At 49.8% G+C, this 20285-nt stretch overlaps 1 protein-coding gene and 1 long non-coding RNA gene across 2 annotated transcripts; one reads left to right on the forward strand and one right to left on the reverse strand.

Annotated features, from left to right (window-relative positions):
• Positions 1 to 858: 858 nt before the first annotated feature.
• Positions 859 to 3725, reverse strand: LOC140201828 (beta-microseminoprotein J1-like). Its single transcript, XM_072266535.1, has 4 exons — positions 3619 to 3725; positions 3359 to 3446; positions 2049 to 2181; positions 859 to 1097 (listed from the first exon to the last, which is right to left on the reverse strand). The coding sequence occupies exons 1-4, from the start codon at positions 3664 to 3666 to the stop codon at positions 974 to 976; spliced, it is 393 nt and encodes a 130-aa protein (XP_072122636.1). The 5' UTR covers positions 3667 to 3725; the 3' UTR covers positions 859 to 973.
• Positions 3200 to 20053, forward strand: LOC140201829 (uncharacterized). The gene is made up of 4 exons (XR_011886970.1): positions 3200 to 3489; positions 5706 to 5834; positions 16453 to 16581; positions 19758 to 20053. It is a non-coding gene; the product is annotated as an uncharacterized lncRNA (long non-coding RNA).
• Positions 20054 to 20285: the final 232 nt, after the last annotated feature.

Consider the following 20285-nt stretch of genomic DNA (forward strand, 5'->3'; position numbering starts at 1 on the left):
ACAGGCTAGATGCAGGAAGATTGTTCCCGATGTTGAGGAAGTCCAGAGCGAGGGGTCACAGTTTGAGGATAAAGGGGAAGCGTTTTAGGACCGAGATGAGGAAAAACTTCTTCACACAGAGAGTGGTGAATCTGTGGAATTCTCTGCCACAGGAAACAGTTGAGGCCAGTTCATTGGCTATATTTAAGAGGTAGTTAGATATGGCCCTTGTGGCTAAAGGGATCAGGGGGTATGGAGGGAAGGCTGGTACAGGGTTCTGAGTTGGATAATCAGCCATGATCATACTGAATGGCGGTGCAGGCTCGAAGGGCCGAATGGCCTACCCCTGCATCTATTTTCTGTGTTTGTATGTTTCTATGTTTGCATATTGTCGAGTGATTAGTGTAGGGTTAAATTCAGGTAATCAGGGTTGTTGTTTTCAGCTAGTGTGGCGCAGCTCGAAGGGCCAAATCAAAGCTCCATCTCCAGACCATTCATAGAATTCTGTTTTGTTTTTCTGCTCTTATTTCCTTGACAGGAGCTAGGAAGTATTTTTGCTTAATTGTTCTGCTTAATCCTTAGATATTCATCTTCCACCACTGTCTACGAGTATTTCACCTCAATTGCTTTCTGGTGTCCACCACAAAGTTAGATCTCTCAAACAATACCTTCCAAGCCCTGGTAAAAGCTTTTACCTGCACCAGGTAATTAACACTCACACCTCTGCTGCTGAACACATTCTATGATCCGTTACTTTCACTCATTCCAATCTAAGGCTTCTTACACATTTAACTTGTCAAATCCGCCAAGCAGTTTCTCAGACTCTTCACTCTCTCAGCTATTTCCAACTAAATGATAGACAAGATATTGATTGGAAAGTAATGGACGAATATATTTAATATGAAGCAGAGATTATATGTAAGAGGTAAGTCTCCTTTATCAAATTGATGATATTGTCTCGGTTGGAAGGGAGCTGACTGTGCACTCCTGCTTATTATACAAAAACGTGGACTTCACATTCAATAGACGGGTTGTCCTTCCGGTGGACTCGATACCGACACTCTCGGGGATTGAACAATGAAACACAATCTTCTGAGTAGCCGCTGGGTGTGGAATACCTAGGGAACAGATCAAAAATCATCCAATCATCAATATATCAGATCTTCACAATCACAGGATGGATGGATATGGAAGGAGGACATTCAGCCAATCTCTGTGCTAGTGAAGCACAGCGCAGCAGGACACCAAAATCGTCCTCTCAATAATCCCGTGACTGATTCCCTTCAAACAATGTACATAGACCTGCTTTGAATCAGTCTGCACCCCAGTCCAGTCCATACCCGAGACGCTCGCTGCATAACTGCGGGCTCTCTTGTGGCCTCGTCGCACGACCTCATGCTATACCGTCGGTACATGTATCTTCTTCACTTCAGAACAGGAAAGTTTTTTTTCCACTTTATCTCGATCCAACATCTATCATCACACTTCCAAACAGAACAGCCTCTTCTTTTGCCGTGCAAATATAAATTTCTGACCCCGAACAAACTAATGGAATCATTTGGATCATCCAATCCTCCCCATATCACATAAAAATGGCCTTTGTACCTGGAAACATTGTGAGCACTATCGGCCAGTAAGCATTTACATGTTTCACATGGAAAGTCTTGAATCAGGAACTCAGATTCAGGTGATCGGAAAGGCCATTAAGGACTACAATGTCTTCACCCAGAAATTCTCTACACCATACGCTCAGTCATTGAACACCAAACCCAACAGACATATTTAAGATATGAGTGGATATCAGGATAGGACCGCTGTTGCCGTACAGGATCGGCTGAGATGCGATTTCATCGTGTAATTGCTTCATCCCACTCTGACAACACCTGAATGTGTAGCTGGAGAATGATAGCAATGGGCCAGAGAAGGGCACAACGCGCCGGAGGTTCTTTCACCAGGCTTTCTCGGGAGTTGTTCCTTCCCTGGCATCGGGAGCCACCCACCGGAACTCAGTGATCTAGACTACTTGTCGGTGACGGTCCATGTGTGCTGAACAGTGCAGGACTACTTACGATGTACAGCATTCATGAAAAGCAGATCCGCAGGTGCATCTCATGCAAACGGGGTCTATCCATGTCTCCCCCACTGGGTGCAACGACCCGTCGTATGGGTCAATACAGCCGACCTGCTCCAATTCCCCCGACCCTGTAGGCGATAAAGATAGGTGTTAGCGTTCTTAGGCTCTGGGGTTAACTCAATGCCCACGCAACGTAAAATGATCCATTTTCCCCTCTGGAGAGGGGCGGGTTCCACACTCCGGTTGCAGACCTGCAGGCGGGACGTGAGATCAACCGTTCAGTCACACCCGCTACTTGTCTTCGTCGCCGATCTGAACACCCAGCTCCCAGCACCAACTGAGAACGGATGTTTGCAGTTCACTCCCGGCTTTCCACCACTCACTGGGGGTCTAAGCATACACCGTTAACCAATGGTTTTACCGTGAATACCTGGGCCAGCTTGAAGCCCAGTCCTCATCCAAGCTGCAGGTGCTGGAACGAATCAATGAAGTGGAGTGGGGGGTGCGTGGCTTACGAATTCGGTGATATAGCCCACTGTACATTGAACCTTTGTTTCTGGCGATGATGAAGGGTGGCATAATGCAAGGCAGTTCAGCTGCCGCCTATGGCAACTTAACAAAACGATATGTTCGCCCCACAGCCGATACTTGACCTATAGAGTCATTGCGATTTGAAGTGTTGACAGAGTTCATATTGGAAGCGACTCAGTCACCTGAGCGACACCCGGGGTCTTCGTTACTGATTTGGCTCAGGTTTGCTCACGTCAGGAATGTGGTCAGTCAACTTAGAAATGAAGAATGTGAAGTCAGGATAGGAATGTACTGTGTACCAGGGATTCCGGGACAGGTGAATGTAAACAAGTGTCGGGGGTTGGGGTTGGGGTTGGGAGGGCGCGCCCAAAAGTGACGTGGCAAATAACTTAATCTCAAACATGATTTAATTGCCGGCCAGCAAACAGCTTGGGAAATATCCTCGTTCCAGCAGGGGAAGAATGGCTTCCGATTAGTGCAAAGAACGATCCCATACAAGCAAATCGTCGTCACCGGTCGATTTGCTTTCTCAATACCAGTTCAGGGTTACATATTGGTCAGAAGCGGATGCGGACGCACATAATTATGATGAAATCCTTCAGTGCACATGTGGACACCGTGTACTGTCGCAGCCGAAAGACGGCAGAGTAGCCCACCCCAAGCGAAGGACGAGTCAAAGGGTACGTCCTCCAACACCCCCATGCTAACCCGACCGAGGTACAGGCGGGGAGCCAAACCCAGCCAGCGTTAGCGCTGCGCCAAGAGTATGATTACCGTTCGGTGGTATCCGTCGACGAATACTGCAAACGGATTCCGACAGCTGAGCGGCGAGCAGCAGCAGAGCGATACACAGTAGGAGTTTCTGCAGAGGAGGCAAGAGACAGACAGAGCTCAGAGCGATATAGGTAAGTTACTAACACGAAATCCTGGTTTGTTTAACCTCCGAGGAGTCAAATGGGGCAACTCAAAGTTCGTCATACAGTTTACCGAAGACGAGGTAAGTAGCCGCATGCACACAACTACCGCTTACATACCATGATCGTCCCAAGACTGCTTCTCCACAGTGACAGAGGGGCTATCATCTCTCTCTAGGGAGGCAAGTGCAGCTTTTATTCTGCAGTTCCACTGCCACGCTGGTCGTTCAACTTTGGCTTTTATTGCGTGTGTAGTTTCTTAACAGCCCAATGACGACAGAGTGAAAGGTTCATGGCTGAATTACATTGGGGTCACCGGTGTGACATTCCTGTGTGTATTTCTTGTCGTTGGAGTAGGCAAGCTTCAGTCTCGGTTGGCAAATGGAAAATCGCATACCTTTCAGAACCGTGCAACAATTTTTTTTTGTCCTTCACATTCCTACTTAGTTTGGAAATATTACCCCTTTCCCATCAGTCAGGTTGTTCACATAGATTGTGACGTTCCGGAAGGCGACCATACTTCCCCCGTGGGACCCCACGAATCACAAGGCGATCCATGTGCTCCTATTGATTGATTTCTACCGGTAAAGCAAGCGGGGTGGAGGGAACGGATAGAAAGATTGGGTCCGAATTTTGGACAGGGTTGGCGGGGGGTGGGGGGCGCGGGGATCGTCTCTAAGCACAGAGCTCAACATATAGGCCTGACTGAATATTATATTGGCTATTCGTACAGATAGGGAACCAATGGTAATCTCCAAACACAGGTAGGTTGAGGTAAAGTCGTGTCGTGTTTAAACATAGAACATAGAATAGTACAGCACAGTACAGGCCCTTTGGCCCACAATGTTGTACAGACCCTCAAACCCTGCCTCCCATATAAGCCCCCAACTTAACTTCCTCCATATACCTGTCTAGTAGTCTCTTAAACCTCACTAGTGTATCTGCCTCCACCACTGACTCGGCAGTGCATTCCATGCACCAACCACTCTCTGAGTAAAAAACTTTCCTCTAATATCCCCCTTGAACTTCCCACCCCTTACCTTAAACCCATGTCCTCTTGTGTTGAGCAGTGGTGCCCTGGGGAAGAGGCGCTGGCTGTCCACTCTATCTAATCCTCTTATTATCTTGTACACCTCTGTCATGTCTCCTCTCATCCTCCTTCTCTCCAAAGAGTAAAGCCCTAGCTCCCTCAATCTCTGATCATAATGCATACTCTCTAAACCAGGCAGCATCCTGGTAAATCTCCTCTGTACCTTTTCCAATGCTTCCACATCCTTCCTATAGTGAGGCGACCAGAACTGGACACAGTACTCCAAGTGCGGCCTAACCAAAGTTTTATAGAGCTGCATCATTACATCGCGACTGTTAAACTCTATCCCTCGACTTATGAAAGCTAACACCTCATAAGCTGTCTTAACTACCCTATCTACCTGTGAGGCAACTTTCAGGGATCTGTGGACATGTACCCCCAGATCCCTCTGCTCCTCCACACTACCAAGTATCCTGCCATTTACTTTGTACTCTGCCTTGGAGTTTGTCCTTCCAAAGTGTACCACCTCACACTTCTCCGGGTTGAACTCCATCTACCACTTCTGCATCCTATCAATGTCTCTCTGCAATCTTTGACAATCCTCTACACTACCTACAACACCACCAACCTTTGTGTCGTCTGCAAACTTGCCGACCCACCCTTCTACCCCCATATGTTAGATATTGGAACACCAACAGAGCCTCGGCAGAGCAACTGTACACAAACAATTCATTCATTCTGACACGATAACACCCACCAAGGCACTGACTTATATAAGCATAGAAGGCGGGAAACATGTGCCTGCGACAATTAACTTGCCAAGAGGAAACCAAACAGACAAGGGATTAACGACTCTAATTAAGATATTGATTAGCATGCACAGGTGCTCAAAAACCCAAGGAACTAAACTCTCTGTGGCAAGCACCAAGGTTCATCAGACCGGCACTGCACAGAATAAATTTTGCATCCCCAGTGTCTAATACAACTTTAATATATCTTCTCAATTCCTGTCCCCGTACTGTAATTTATGAAGGCCAGTGTTGCAAAATGGCTCTTTACCACCCTATCAAACTGAGAAGCCACTTGCAACGAATTATGTATTGTGAATTATGAATCCTGTAAATGACATTCCTCCAACAATGTACCTAATTCTATTTTGATTCTTTTTCCACGACAGTTCACTCCATTTGTGTGGAGGGTTTGGGAGTAGGTGACACACACAAAGTGGTGGAAGAACTCAGCTAGCCGGGTAGCATCTGTGGAAAGGAATGAACAGTTGACATTTTGGGAAGAGACCCTTCTTCAGGTCAGCCAATGATTGTTTCCTTTGGCGGGTGGGAGAGACGCTGAAGACAAATGGGATGAGTGACGTCCAATACAGAAGACCGATGACTCTTGAAGTCACTCTGATGTCTAAACATTGTGCTAAACTGGCTCCAGAAATGTCCCAGGATAGAAACAAAAATCTGTGGCAAAAAGAAACCCTTCCCTCTCAAGTCTTACCTGGTTCCTACTGCAGATAAATTAATCGGAACTGTTTGCCAAGTTCAAGTACCTCTAGGGTGCAAGCAATATTTCCCGGCAGTCATGCTGTAGGAAATAATTAAACAGATAATGTTTCAGTTGCCAGCTGTGCTGAGGGTGGTGGTGTTTGCTACCAATTGTATAAACCGACCTCATCCAGGTCGATGTTATTGAAATCACTGGGTTTCGGGAACTCACGGGGCACTCTGCCCAGTCTCCTGCGGAATAGTTCGCGGCCAGTCAAGAGCAGGTTAGCCGTCTTCATAATTACGGGGAATCATGGCTCCCAAATCCAGCAGATGATTATCCCACGTAGCCGAGTTCATTTATTTTACCTTCGTTCAATGTTCCTACTCTCCACTCTCACATGGTCCAATCTGCCATCATATCTCCCTTATTGACTTTGCCTGTCACCTACTATCCTTCGTCACCACTCTTCCACTTCCCTTTCACACCTTGCACCTTCATATTTTTAGATTTGCTTCACTTTCATATCACTCACCATGCCATTTCAACCCACCTTCACACTTCTATCTGGAGTCAATTTACCCTACACTCTCAGTTCTCTGTAGGGTGTCGACCCTATCCGCTGTTATCCGTTTGCCTGTACAGACGATGCTCGGCCTGCTGAGTTCACCAACAGGGCAGTTTTTGATCCGCATTGCAGTATCTGCAGTCTCTCGTCTCTCCTTTCTAATCACAGCACCGGGTGATAACGTGATGTGCTCAGGGCTGAATAACAAATTCCTAGGGTGTACATTCCCTGCAGTGGTAGGTGGACTCGTCTCAGTCACGGCCGGTAACTGCAGCTCCAACTCCACTCCCTCTGGCAGTGTGGGGTAAGATAGAGTTGAAATCAGACCCATCTCTCTCAGCAACCAAAATCTCAACTTTCAGGTGGTTGTGATTGCGGGAGAATATACAGGCACACCTACTTCAAAACATTGCTCCACCACCCATCTCAACACTTCACCACCACCTCCCAAACTGCGCACTCCAGATAGTTAGAGGGAAATGTTTGCGTAAAGTGAAAGATGTCCGGGTTACAAACAATATTTCATATTTCTCAGCAGATGTGCTGTTCCCATTATCAGTTTGGCCACAGAACAACGCCGTCAAGAGCAATGTGCCACTTTTAATAAGCGGCCACTTGGAGATAAAATGATCACTAGGCGATTAACAACACAAGAGGTTCTGCAGATCCTGGACATCCACTGTAACATAGTCATAGTCATACTTTATTAATCCCGGGGGAAATTGGTTTTCGTTACAGTTGCTCCATAAATAATAAATAGTCTTAGAACCATAAATAGTTAAATAGTAATATGTAAATTATGCCAGTAGATTATGAAATAAGTCCAGGACCAGCCTATTGGTTCAGGGTGTCTGACCCTCCAAGGGAGGAGTTGTAGAGTTTGATGGCCACAGGCAGGAATGACTTCCTATGATGCTCTGTGTTGCATCTGGGTGAGATGAGTCTCTGGCTGAATGTACTCCTGTGCCCACCCAGTACATTATGTAGTGAATGGGAGACATTGACCAAGATGGCATGCAACTGAGACAGCATCCTCTTTTCAGACACCACCGTGAGAGAGACCAGTTCCATCCCCACAACATCACTGGCCTTACGAATGAGTTTGTTGATTCTGTTGGTGTCTGCCACCATCGGCCTGCTGCCCCAGCACACAATAGCAAACATGATAGCACTGGCCACCACAGACTCGTAGAACACATACAAAATGCTGCAGATCAGGCAGCATCCATGCAGAGGTATAACAAATGAACATTCTGGGCTGTGACACTTAATCAGGACTGGAAAGGAAGGGGTAAGAAACCAGAACAAGAATGTGGTGGTGGTTGGCTGGGCGAGCTATGATGGGTGGGTAGAGAAGCGAAAGAGTTTAAGCTAGAAGGTGAATGATGGAACAAGTTACGTGGGAGAGAGGGATGAAGTGAGAAGGTGAGTGATCAGTACAAAAAAAAATGGACACTTCCACTGACGAAGAAGGAATCTGATTGGAGTGGACAGTAGACAATGGCAGAAAGGGAAGGAACAGGGCATCAGGAGTTTAGTTCAAGTAAGTGGCTAGATTACAACTACCTTATATTTTATCTCTCTCATTTTCAATTGACTCATTAATTACACAAATGACTTCAAATGGTTCTCAGAGAACACCGTCCTGCCTGGTTTACCGCGCTGGGCAAGAGTGAAGGAATGACTGCGGAGAGAAAAGCTGCTGCCTCACAGCTGCAGTAATATTTGTCAAATCCTAACCCTGGTTCCGTTTGTGGAGACTCTGCATATTTTTATAGAAATCATAGAACTCTACAGCACACTACAGGCCCTTCGGCCCGCAATCTTGTGCCGACCATACAACCTAGGGTCAGAGACAGAGAGGAGCTGTGCTGACTGAGCTGGGAGAAATCGAGGCAAAACTACTGGATAAAGTTCGTGGAATACTTTGGAGGTGGCTCTAAAAGTCTCTTGGACAACCGAGTGAGTGACGGCGCTGGTGTGGAAACTCGGTGTGCAGTTTTACTGCCGGTTTGGGCTGGGTTTGTTGGCACCTGCTAACTGCGTAGCTCCCAGCTGCGGCCGCTGGCAACTCGCCAGGAAGCCGGTTCGCTCCAAAACCGGAGGCAAACGCCGTCGTTCCCCCCCATTGACAGCGGGGCAACGTTCCTCCTCCATTGTTTTCCTGATTTTCGTCTGGTGTTGGTGCCGGAGCATCTGGAAGGACGTTTCGGCCTCTCCCGGCCTGGGTCTCTGCAAGTCCGACGGAGCCTTTCCTGGCGTCGAGCCAGCGAGGAACTGTCGACTGCAAACTTTCCCGGCCAGTTATTCGACTCGTTCCAGGACTTCTAACCGGCACCGCTGTAGGATTCTCGGACTGGAAAGAGCGCCAGCATGCCGGACCGGTCTCCAGGGAGTCGCGGGCCTTCGGGGAGTTACGCAAGGGCGGCTGCCTCCCCGGCCTCGGACAACGCCCTTTTTCGGTCGGTGAAGGTGGAACGTGGGGTGCAATGTATTTTGCGCCCTGGAATGACACTAGAAAAGTGTACGGAGGCAATGGAGGACCTTGTTGGGAAAGGTGGTATTCTGGCCACCGAGAAGGAGTTCGGAAAGGCGGTGTTTTATCTGGCGAATGAAGAGCTAGTGCACCGGGCCCTAAGCAGGGGAGTCACGGTAGACAACATCTTTTTACCTATGGAGCTGGTGACGGCCCCCACGCAACGTATCGTGCTTGGGCATGTTAAGCCTTTCATTCCAAATGAGGACTTGCTACCCCCACTGGCCCGTTTAGGGCAAGTAAGGTCGGAGATCACTGCCATCCGACACAAATTTAAGAGACGCACCCTCCGCACCGTAATCTCTTTCCGGCGTCAGGTTTTCATGCAGCTGGAAAGGGAGGACGATGTTGAGGGCCGGTTTACTGTCCGGCACGAGGGAGTGGATTATCAGGTGTACTGGAGCTCCGAGCGCCCGCGGTGCCATGGGTGCAGGGGGGTGGCGCACTTTCGGAGGGACTGTCCTGCCGCCCGGAACCCGAGGGAGCCCATTTCGGGCACCAGTGCCCCAGCTACCTCTGCCCCTGATCCTACTCCTGCGCGTGCGTCTGCGCCTGCATCTGACCCTGCCCCCGCCCGTGATCCTGCCCCAGCCCCTCACCCTGCCCCTGCCCCTACCCCTACCCCTACTCCTACGGTTGGGTCGGTCCCTGCTCCTCTCCCTGTGGTTCAGGTGGGGGACGGGGTGGAGTCTGTGCGGAGTAAGAAGGCAAAGGGGAAATCCAAACACAGTAAGAAGCGGGCCTTTGAGGCTGCAGAGCTCACGCCCATTTCGCCTGAAGTGGAGCGTGGGGCTCGGGGAGGTGCGCAAGCAGACGGGGCGATGGAAACCGAGAGCGCCGCCCCATCGGTGAAGCCTGCACCTGTGTGCTCCTCCGGTGTGAAGAGGAGAAGGGAACGTTCCCGCAAGAGGGCAGGGGATGTAGATGCGGGGGAGTCCCAGGAAGGGGTGGGAATCCGGGTAGGGGTTGGTTCTAAACCTGAGTCCCCAGATGTAGCCACCAGTCCTGGGGAAGATGGTGTGGTTGTGCAAAAAGCTTGTGATAGCCCTGTTTGCACAAATGAGGCAGCCCTGGAGGCCTCCACCCAGGACCTACAAGTCAGCGCCTCTCTGGAGGCCAGTGTACCAAATAATGTAAGAGGAGAGGAGACAAAGCTCTCTCATTCTCAGCACCAGGCTGCTTGTGAATCCCTTGGACCAAAGGTGCCGGGTTCCCCTCTATGCCTGCCCCCTGGGGAGGACGTTTTTCTGTGCACGTCGACCCCAGCAATTAATGACTTGCAGGGAGTCCCTGGGGATTGTCCCTCCACTGTCGCAAATGTGGATGAGGCTGATGCGACGGTGGAGCGGGCAGGTAAGAGCGAGGTGCCCGCTGCGCGGTATGGGTCACAAGCGCAGCCATCTTTTGGAACATGCGGGGAGGCCGATGGCGATTCTGTCTGCAGTGACGGGTTGGAGGGGGACTCTTTCGATAGTGAAATAATGGACATCCTCACCCCTCCTGAGAAGTCCCCATTGATACCTGTAGAGGAAATTAAGCATTTTATTCTCACCTCTGAGGGTGCCAAGCACCGGCCTCAACTAGCCTCGCTACGCTGGCCCAGCATGCCGAGGCTGGTGAGGTCCCTGCGAGTCATCCTCGGACGAAAGGGAAAGGGAAAGAGGAATGCGGTGGCGGGGAACGACAGACGGCAACTAAAATCTTTCCTAGATGACCTAGTAAGGGACATTAGAGGGAGAAGCAGCCTCGCTCCTACGGGGGATGGTGGGTCACAGGGTGTCGCTGGTACCGCTCGAGCCCGGAAGGCAAAAAGTAACCTTGCTTTCTTTCCGGACAGTGTGGTGGAGGGCGCCTCCGCTCTCACCGAAATGGTCACAGCTGCTGAGACCTAGTGTGCTCCCGCCATGAAGCTTACCATAGCTAGTCTCAATGTAAACGGCAGCAGGGGTCCTCTTCGCAGGCATAACAATCTCTCAGCCCTCAGGGATGGGCGGTATACGGTGATTTTCCTGCAGGAAACCCATACCATCCCTGGGGACGAGTCTGCTTGGCTCCTGGAGTGGCGGGGCGGGGTCTACATGAGCCACCTAAGCTCCATTTCTAGCGGGGTGGCGATCCTGTTGGCCCCGACCTTCCAGCCAGTAATTGAAAGAGTCCAGGACGTTGTGCCCGGCCGTCTGCTCCACCTGGTTGTGCGCCTGGATGGCGTACCATTGCATTTTATCAATGTGTATGCTCCCAGGCGCGGTGTGATGCAGACGCGCCTATTCTGCCAGCTGTCCACCCTGCTGAGCTCCATCGATCCTGGGGATTGCGTCATCCTCGGGGGAGATTTCAATTGTACCCTCGAGGCGGAGGACCGTTCGGGCCTCCAACGCGACCCAGCATCTGCAAAAAAGTTAAAGGAGCTAGTCGGCTCCTTTGACTTGGTGGACAGCTGGCGGAATCTTCACCCCAACTCTAGCGCCTTCTCGAGAAGGTCTAGAGAAGGAGGTTCCAGGATAGACCGCATTTACATCTCTCGGGCCTACGTCTCCCGCGTGTCGGCGTCCTCCATGCGGCCGGTGTCGTGCTCGGATCATCACCTTGTGTGGATGGAATTTATTCCACTACACCCTCGGGTGGGATCCGGGTATTGGCATTTTAACAACCGGCTGCTGGAGGACAGCCGATTCCGGGATTCGTTCCGAGCTTTCTGGGTCTCCTGGAAGGAGAAGCGGAGAGATTTCTGCTCCCTACGGCTATGGTGGGATGTGGGCAAAGCCCACATCCGGTTTTTATGTCGGGAGTACACTAGGGGGTCGACAAAGAGGCGGAGCTCTGAGGTTGAGCGGCTTGAGAGAGCGTTGCTTGACCTGGAGTCCCGCCTCGGTCCGACCGCTGGAGACCAACAGCTGTGGCAGGAATACCAGGAGAAGAAGGACGCACTAAGGAACCTGCAGCTCCAGCAGTCCCGAGGTGCGTACGTGAGGTCACGGATCCAAATGCTGCAGGATTTGGACCGTGGCTCACCCTTCTTCTACTCGTTGGAAAGGTGGCGGGGAGTTCAAAAGCAGCTAGTGGAGCTGCTGGCTGCCGATGGCTCCTCCATCACAGACCCTGATGGAATTAACAACGAGGTCCGTTCATTCTATCGGTCCTTATTCTCGCCTGATCCGTCAAATGCGGAGGCGTGTAATGAGGTCTGGGAGGATTTGCCGAAGGTCAGCCCAGAGGACGCAGTGCGTCTGGATGCCCCCCTGACTCGGGAGGAGCTGTCCACTGCCCTTCGGCAACTCCGGAGGGGCAAGTCCCCTGGTTTGGATGGGCTGAGTGTTGAGTTTTATCAGGCTTTTTGGGATGTCCTGGGGATGATTACAGCCTTGTCCTAGGGGAGAGCCTAGCCACCGGAGAAATGCCCCTCTCATGGCGGAGAGCTGTTGTGGCCCTACTGCCCAAGAAGGGAGACCTCCGCCTGCTAAAGAACTGGCGGCCGGTCTCCCTCTTGTGCACGGACTACAAGATCTTCGCCCGGGCAATGGCCAACCGTCTGGGTTCGGTAATTGGACAGGTGGTCCATCCTGACCAATCTTATACAGTCCCGGGCCGCTCCATCCAGGACAATGTCCACCTAGTACAGGACCTGATCCACCTACTCCAGGAGACTGGGACCCCGGCAGCGTTTCTTTCTCTTGGCCAGGAGAAGGCTTTTGACCGGGTGGACGACAGTTTCCTGGTGGGCACCCTGCAGGCTTTTGGGCTCGGACCACACTTTGTGGCCCGAGTTCGGCTCCTGTACTCTGCCGCAGAGTGCCTAGTTAAGATTAATGGATCATTGACAGGACCTATCCACTTCCGAAGAGGAGTGCGTCAAGGGTGCCCCATGTCCGGTCAACTGTATGCGATCTGTGTCGAGCCATTCCTCAGCCTTCTTCGGCGAAGGCTGACAGGTCTGGTTCTGCGCGAACCGGACATGGGGGTCGTCCTCTCGGCCTACGCTGATGACGTACTCCTCATGATGACAGACCCCTGTGACCTGCGGAGGATGCGCGAGTGCCAAGATGTTTTCTCGGCGGCATCCTCCGCCAGGATCAACTGGGCGAAATGTTCCGGACTCTTAGTAGGCCAGTGGCAGGTGGACTCCCTGCCGGAGGAGATGAGAGCTTTTGAGTGGAGCACCAGACGTCTTCTCTATCTGGCAGTCTACCTGAGTCCTTCTGGGGAGACCTGGCTGGCGAACTGGCAGGACCTGGAGACAAAGGTCATGGCCCGGCTAGGGCGCTGGTCAGGCCTTCTCAGGGTGCTTTCCTATCGAGGCAGGGTGGTGGTCATAAACCAGCTGGTGGCCTCCATGTTGTGGTACCGGATGGTCACTTTGGCCCCCCCTGCCCCTTTTGTCGCAAGAATGCAGAGGAAGCTAGTGGACTTCTTCTGGGGAAACAGGAAGCACTGGGTCTCTGCAGCGGTTCTGAGTCTCCCAGAAGGAGAGGGCGGACAGTCGCTGGTGTGTGTACGCACACGACTGGCGGCTCTCCGCCTCAGGACGCTGCAGAGATTCCTGTACGCCGAGCACCCTCCCAGGTGGCACGTGTTGGCGACTTTCTTCCTCCGGAGGGGCTGCTGTCTTGCCGAAGATATGCAGCTACCACCGGCGGGCGTTAGCCGTGCTGCTTTGCAGAGGCTGCCCGGCTTCTATCAGGACCTACTGAGAGTCTGGAACATGGTTGCCTCAGGCCGGGAATCCCCTCCTCTGGCAGAGGGCGGGGTCCTGGCTGACCCTTGCCCTGTCTCAACGGATGTCAGTGCGGCTCAGGTGTGTGGAACGACTCGGGCTGAGCTGCTCGTCGGGCCCAGGCCCCGCAGCCTTGCCCGAGAGACGAATCCACACAACTTGAGCTGTCTTTCATCGACACCCACAATCCCATTCAGGGATGCAGGCAGGAGGTACCTTTATGGGCTGCTGCTCCACACCCTCCACTTCCTAGCATTTGTCCACCGTCCCGACACGCCATGGCGGTCGATCCTTCCACCTGGAGGTGAGGGGGGTCCCCAGTGGAAGTCCCTCTACAAGGGAGTCCTTCCCATGCACCTTTGGGGATCTCGGCTGGAGGGTGCTGCATAAAGCGGTGCCCTGCAATAAGTTCTTTAGTTTGTACACGGATCTCCCAGCCGCGTGTCACTTCTGCGGGCTGGAGGAGACCGTGTACCATATGTACGTGGAGTGTGTGAGGCTGCAGCCCCTTTTCGCGTATTTGCGTGGGCTGCTTCTCGCCTTCTGGTTGCATTTCAGTCCCACCCTATTCATATATGGTCATCCAGTAAGGAGGGGGGCACAGAGGGATGAGGATGTCCTTGTCAACTTGCTCCTGGGGCTGGCGAAAATTGCCATCCGTGGCTCCTGGAAAAGGGTGGCAGGAGGTTCTTCACGGGCGGACTGCCTGGCTATGTTCAGGGGGTATGTTCGAGCCCGGGTGAACATTGAAAAGGAATACGCGCAGTCCACGGCGACCGTCGAGATGTTCCGGGACCGTTGGGCTCCGCGGGGTGTAAATGCCATCATTGATGAGGATGGCAATATATTGGTTTAACATGTATTGTCTGTTTGTAGTGTAGTAAATGTGTTAGTCACTGGGTTTGTAAATATTGTATAGCACCGACATTTGTAATGAAGAATTTTGTAGGGAAAAAAAAAGGCGATCCATGTGTTCCTATTGATTGATTTCTACCGGTAAAGCAAGCGGGGTGGAGGGAACGGATAGAAAGATTGGGTCCGAATTTTGGACAGGGTTGGCGGGGGGTGGGGGGCGCGGGGATCGTCTCTAAGCACAGAGCTCAACATATAGGCCTGACTGAATATTATATTGGCGATTCGTACAGATAGGGAACCAATGGTAATCTCCAAACACAGGTAGGTTGAGGTAAAGTCGTGTCGTGTTTAAACATAGAACATAGAATAGTACAGCACAGTACAGGCCCTTCAGCCCACAATGTTGTACAGACCCTCAAACCCTGCCTCCCATATAAGCCCCCAACTTAACTTCCTCATATACCTGTCTAGTAGTCTCTTAAACCTCACTAGTGTATCTGCCTCCACCACTGACTCGGCAGTGCATTCCATGCACCAACCACTCTCTGAGTAAAAAACTTTCCTCTAATATCCCCCTTGAACTTCCCACCCCTTACCTTAAACCCATGTCCTCTTGTGTTGAGCAGTGGTGCCCTGGGGAAGAGGCGCTGGCTGTCCACTCTATCTAATCCTCTTATTATCTTGTACACCTCTGTCATGTCTCCTCTCATCCTCCTTCTCTCCAAAGAGTAAAGCCCTAGCTCCCTCAATCTCTGATCATAATGCATACTCTCTAAACCAGGCAGCATCCTGGTAAATCTCCTCTGTACCTTTTCCAATGCTTCCACATCCTTCCTATAGTGAGGCGACCAGAACTGGACACAGTACTCCAAGTGCGGCCTAACCAAAGTTTTATAGAGCTGCATCATTACATCGCGACTGTTAAACTCTATCCCTCGACTTATGAAAGCTAACACCTCATAAGCTGTCTTAACTACCCTATCTACCTGTGAGGCAACTTTCAGGGATCTGTGGACATGTACCCCCAGATCCCTCTGCTCCTCCACACTACCAAGTATCCTGCCATTTACTTTGTACTCTGCCTTGGAGTTTGTCCTTCCAAAGTGTACCACCTCACACTTCTCCGGGTTGAACTCCATCTACCACTTCTGCATCCTATCAATGTCTCTCTGCAATCTTTGACAATCCTCTACACTACCTACAACACCACCAACCTTTGTGTCGTCTGCAAACTTGCCGACCCACCCTTCTACCCCCATATGTTAGATATTGGAACACCAACAGAGCCTCGGCAGAGCAACTGTACACAAACAATTCATTCATTCTGACACGATAACACCCACCAAGGCACTGACTTATATAAGCATAGAAGGCGGGAAACATGTGCCTGCGACAATTAACTTGCCAAGAGGAAACCAAACAGACAAGGGATTAACGACTCTAATTAAGATATTGATTAGCATGCACAGGTGCTCAAAAACCCAAGGAACTAAACTCTCTGTGGCAAGCACCAAGGTTCATCAGACCGGCACTGCACAGAATAAATTTTGCATCCCCAGTGTCTAATACAACTTTAATATATCTTCTCAATTCCTGTCCCCGTACTGTAATTTATGAAGGCCAGTGTTGCAAAATGGCTCTTTACCACCCTATCAAACTGAGAAGCCACTTTCAACGAATTATGTATTGTGAATTATGAATCCTGTAAATGACATTCCTCCAACAATGTACCTAATTCTATTTTGATTCTTTTTCCACGACAGTTCACTCCATTTGTGTGGAGGGTTTGGGAGTAGGTGACACACACAAAGTGGTGGAAGAACTCAGCTAGCCGGGTAGCATCTGTGGAAAGGAATGAACAGTTGACATTTTGGGAAGAGACCCTTCTTCAGGTCAGCCAATGATTGTTTCCTTTGGCGGGTGGGAGAGACGCTGAGGACAAATGGGATGAGTGACGTCCAATACAGAAGACCGATGACTCTTGAAGTCACTCTGATGTCTAAACATTGTGCTAAACTGGCTCCAGAAATGTCCCAGGATAGAAACAAAAATCTGTGGCAAAAAGAAACCCTTCCCTCTCCAGTCTTACCCGGTTCCTACTGCAGATAAATTAATCGGAACTGTTTGCCAAGTTCAAGTACCTCTAGGGTGCAAGCAATATTTCCCGGCAGTCATGCTGTAGGAAATAATTAAACAGATAATGTTTCAGTTGCCAGCTGTGCTGAGGGTGGTGGTGTTTGCTACCAATTGTATAAACCGACCTCATCCAGGTCGATGTTATTGAAATCACTGGGTTTCGGGAACTCACGGGGCACTCTGCCCAGTCTCCTGCGGAATAGTTCGCGGCCAGTCAAGAGCAGGTTAGCCGTCTTCATAATTACGGGGAATCATGGCTCCCAAATCCAGCAGATGATTATCCCACGTAGCCGAGTTCATTTATTTTACCTTCGTTCAATGTTCCTACTCTCCACTCTCACATGGTCCAATCTGCCATCATATCTCCCTTATTGACTTTGCCTGTCACCTACTATCCTTCGTCACCACTCTTCCACTTCCCTTTCACACCTTGCACCTTCATATTTTTAGATTTGCTTCACTTTCATATCACTCACCATGCCATTTCAACCCACCTTCACACTTCTATCTGGAGTCAATTTACCCTACACTCTCAGTTCTCTGTAGGGTGTCGACCCTATCCGCTGTTATCCGTTTGCCTGTACAGACGATGCTCGGCCTGCTGAGTTCACCAACAGGGCAGTTTTTGATCCGCATTGCAGTATCTGCAGTCTCTCGTCTCTCCTTTCTAATCACAGCACCGGGTGATAACGTGATGTGCTCAGGGCTGAATAACAAATTCCTAGGGTGTACATTCCCTGCAGTGGTAGGTGGACTCGTCTCAGTCACGGCCGGTAACTGCAGCTCCAACTCCACTCCCTCTGGCAGTGTGGGGTAAGATAGAGTTGAAATCAGACCCATCTCTCTCAGCAACCAAAATCTCAACTTTCAGGTGGTTGTGATTGCGGGAGAATATACGGGCACACCTACTTCAAAACATTGCGCCACCACCCACCTCAACACTTCACCACCACCTCCCAAACTGCGCACTCCAGATAGTTAGAGGGAAATGTTTGCGTAAAGTGAAAGATGTCCGGGTTACAAACAATATTTCATATTTCTCAGCAGATGTGCTGTTCCCATTATCAGTTTGGCCACAGAACAACGCCGTCAAGAGCAATGTGCCACTTTTAATAAGCGGCCACTTGGAGATAAAATGATCACTAGGCGATTAACAACACAAGAGGTTCTGCAGATCCTGGACATCCACAGTAACATAGTCATAGTCATACTTTATTAATCCCGGGGGAAATTGGTTTTCGTTACAGTTGCTCCATAAATAATAAATAGTCTTAGAACCATAAATAGTTAAATAGTAATATGTAAATTATGCCAGTAAATTATGAAATAAGTCCAGGACCAGCCTATTGGTTCAGGGTGTCTGACCCTCCAAGGGAGGAGTTGTAGAGTTTGATGGCCACAGGCAGGAATGACTTCCTATGATGCTCTGTGTTGCATCTCGGTGGAATGAGTCTCTGGCTGAATGTACTCCTGTGCCCACCCAGTACATTATGCAGTGAATGGGAGACATTGACCAAGATGGCATGCAACTGAGACAGCATCCTCTTTTCAGACACCACCGTGAGAGAGACCAGTTCCATCCCCACAACATCACTGGCCTTACGAATGAGTTTGTTGATTCTGTTGGTGTCTGCCACCATCAGCCTGCTGCCCCAGCACACAATAGCAAACATGATAGCACTGGCCACCACAGACTCGTAGAACAGATAGCACTGGCCACCACAGACTCGTAGAACACATACAAAATGCTGCAGATCAGGCAGCATCCGTGCAGAGGTATAACAAATGAACATTCTGGGCTGTGACACTTAATCAGGACTGGAAAGGAAGGGGTAAGAAACCAGAACAAGAATGTGGTGGTGGTTGGCTGGGCGAGCTATGATGGGTGGGTAGAGAAGCGAAAGAGTTTAAGCTAGAAGGTGAATGATGGAACAAGTTACGTGGGAGAGAGGGATGAAGTGAGAAGGTGAGAGATCAGTACAAAAAAAAAAATGGACACTTCCACTGACGAAGAAGGAATCTGATTGGAGTGGACAGTAGACAATGGCAGAAAGGGAAGGAACAGGGCATCAGGAGTTTAGTTCAAGTAAGTGGCTAGATTACAACTACCTTATATTTTATCTCTCTCATTTTCAATTGACTCATTAATTACACAAATGACTTCAAATGGTTCTCAGAGAACACCGTCCTGCCTGGTTTACCGCGCTGGGCAAGAGTGAAGGAATGACTGCGGAGAGAAAAGCTGCTGCCTCACAGCTGCAGTAATATTTGTCAAATCCTAACCCTGGTTCCGTTTGTGGAGACTCTGCATATTTTTATAGAAATCATAGAACTCTACAGCACACTACAGGCCCTTCGGCCCGCAATCTTGTGCCGACCATACAACCTAATCTGGAAACTGCCTAGAATTGTCGAGAACTGCTTTTCCCTCAATTTTTCTGAGGTCTATGTACCTATCTAAGAGTCTCTTTAAAGGCAGTATTATATCCGTCTGATAACCAGAACTGTACATAATACTTCAAGTGGGGTCTAACTAAGGTCTTATATAGTTTTAACATTAACTCGCGGCTCCTGAACTCAATTCTACTGTTGATGAAGGCCAAAGACGTCACAGCAAAGGCCTTCTTAACAATACTGTCAACCTGCTCAGCAGCTTTGAGTGCCCTATAGACATGGACCTGCACACTGGCTGATCCTCCACACTGCCAAGAGTCTTACCATTACCATTATTCTCTGGCTTCAAGTTTGACCTCCCGAAATGAACCACTGCACACTTATCTGGATTGAACTCCATCTGCTACTTCTCTGCCCATTTCTGCATCCTATCGATGTCTTGCTCTAACTTCTGAAAGCCTCCTTCACTATCTACAACACCCCTAACTTTAGAGTCATCAGCAAACTTACTAATCCACCATTCTACTTCCGCATCCAGGGCATTTACAAGAATCACCAAGAGGAGGGGTCCCAGAACGATTGCGGCAGATTACCACTGGTCACCGATTTCCATGCTGAATACGAGAAATTACAACCACCCTTTGCCTTCTGTGAGCAAGCCAATTCTAAATCCACAAAGCAAGGACTCCTTGTATCCCATGCCTCATCATTTTCTAAATGAGGCGTGGATGGGGAACCTTATCAAATGCCTTACTGAAATCCCATGGCTGGACACTAGTGCTCCAGATTTTACTCACGTCTCCAACATGAACAGGCTGGGATCTGATGTGAATGTTTGGGAATAAAATAAGATTGAAGTAAGATTAAAATTGCCCCTTTATCTTTGACACAGATGTGGAGGTTCTGTCCCTCTGCTCTTCCTCCAAAACAGCAGTCCATATCCTATTTCATTATAATATGCCATTTTTACATATATACACAAATCATCGTGTAATGGAGGCCAATATAATCATTCTTTCTAACAATTGTCTGGATGCTTACTTTCAATGGGCTACTTCAAAATGGG

Source organism: Mobula birostris, chromosome 8, assembly GCF_030028105.1.
Source record: "Mobula birostris isolate sMobBir1 chromosome 8, sMobBir1.hap1, whole genome shotgun sequence".
Lineage (NCBI taxonomy): Eukaryota > Metazoa > Chordata > Chondrichthyes > Myliobatiformes > Myliobatidae > Mobula > Mobula birostris.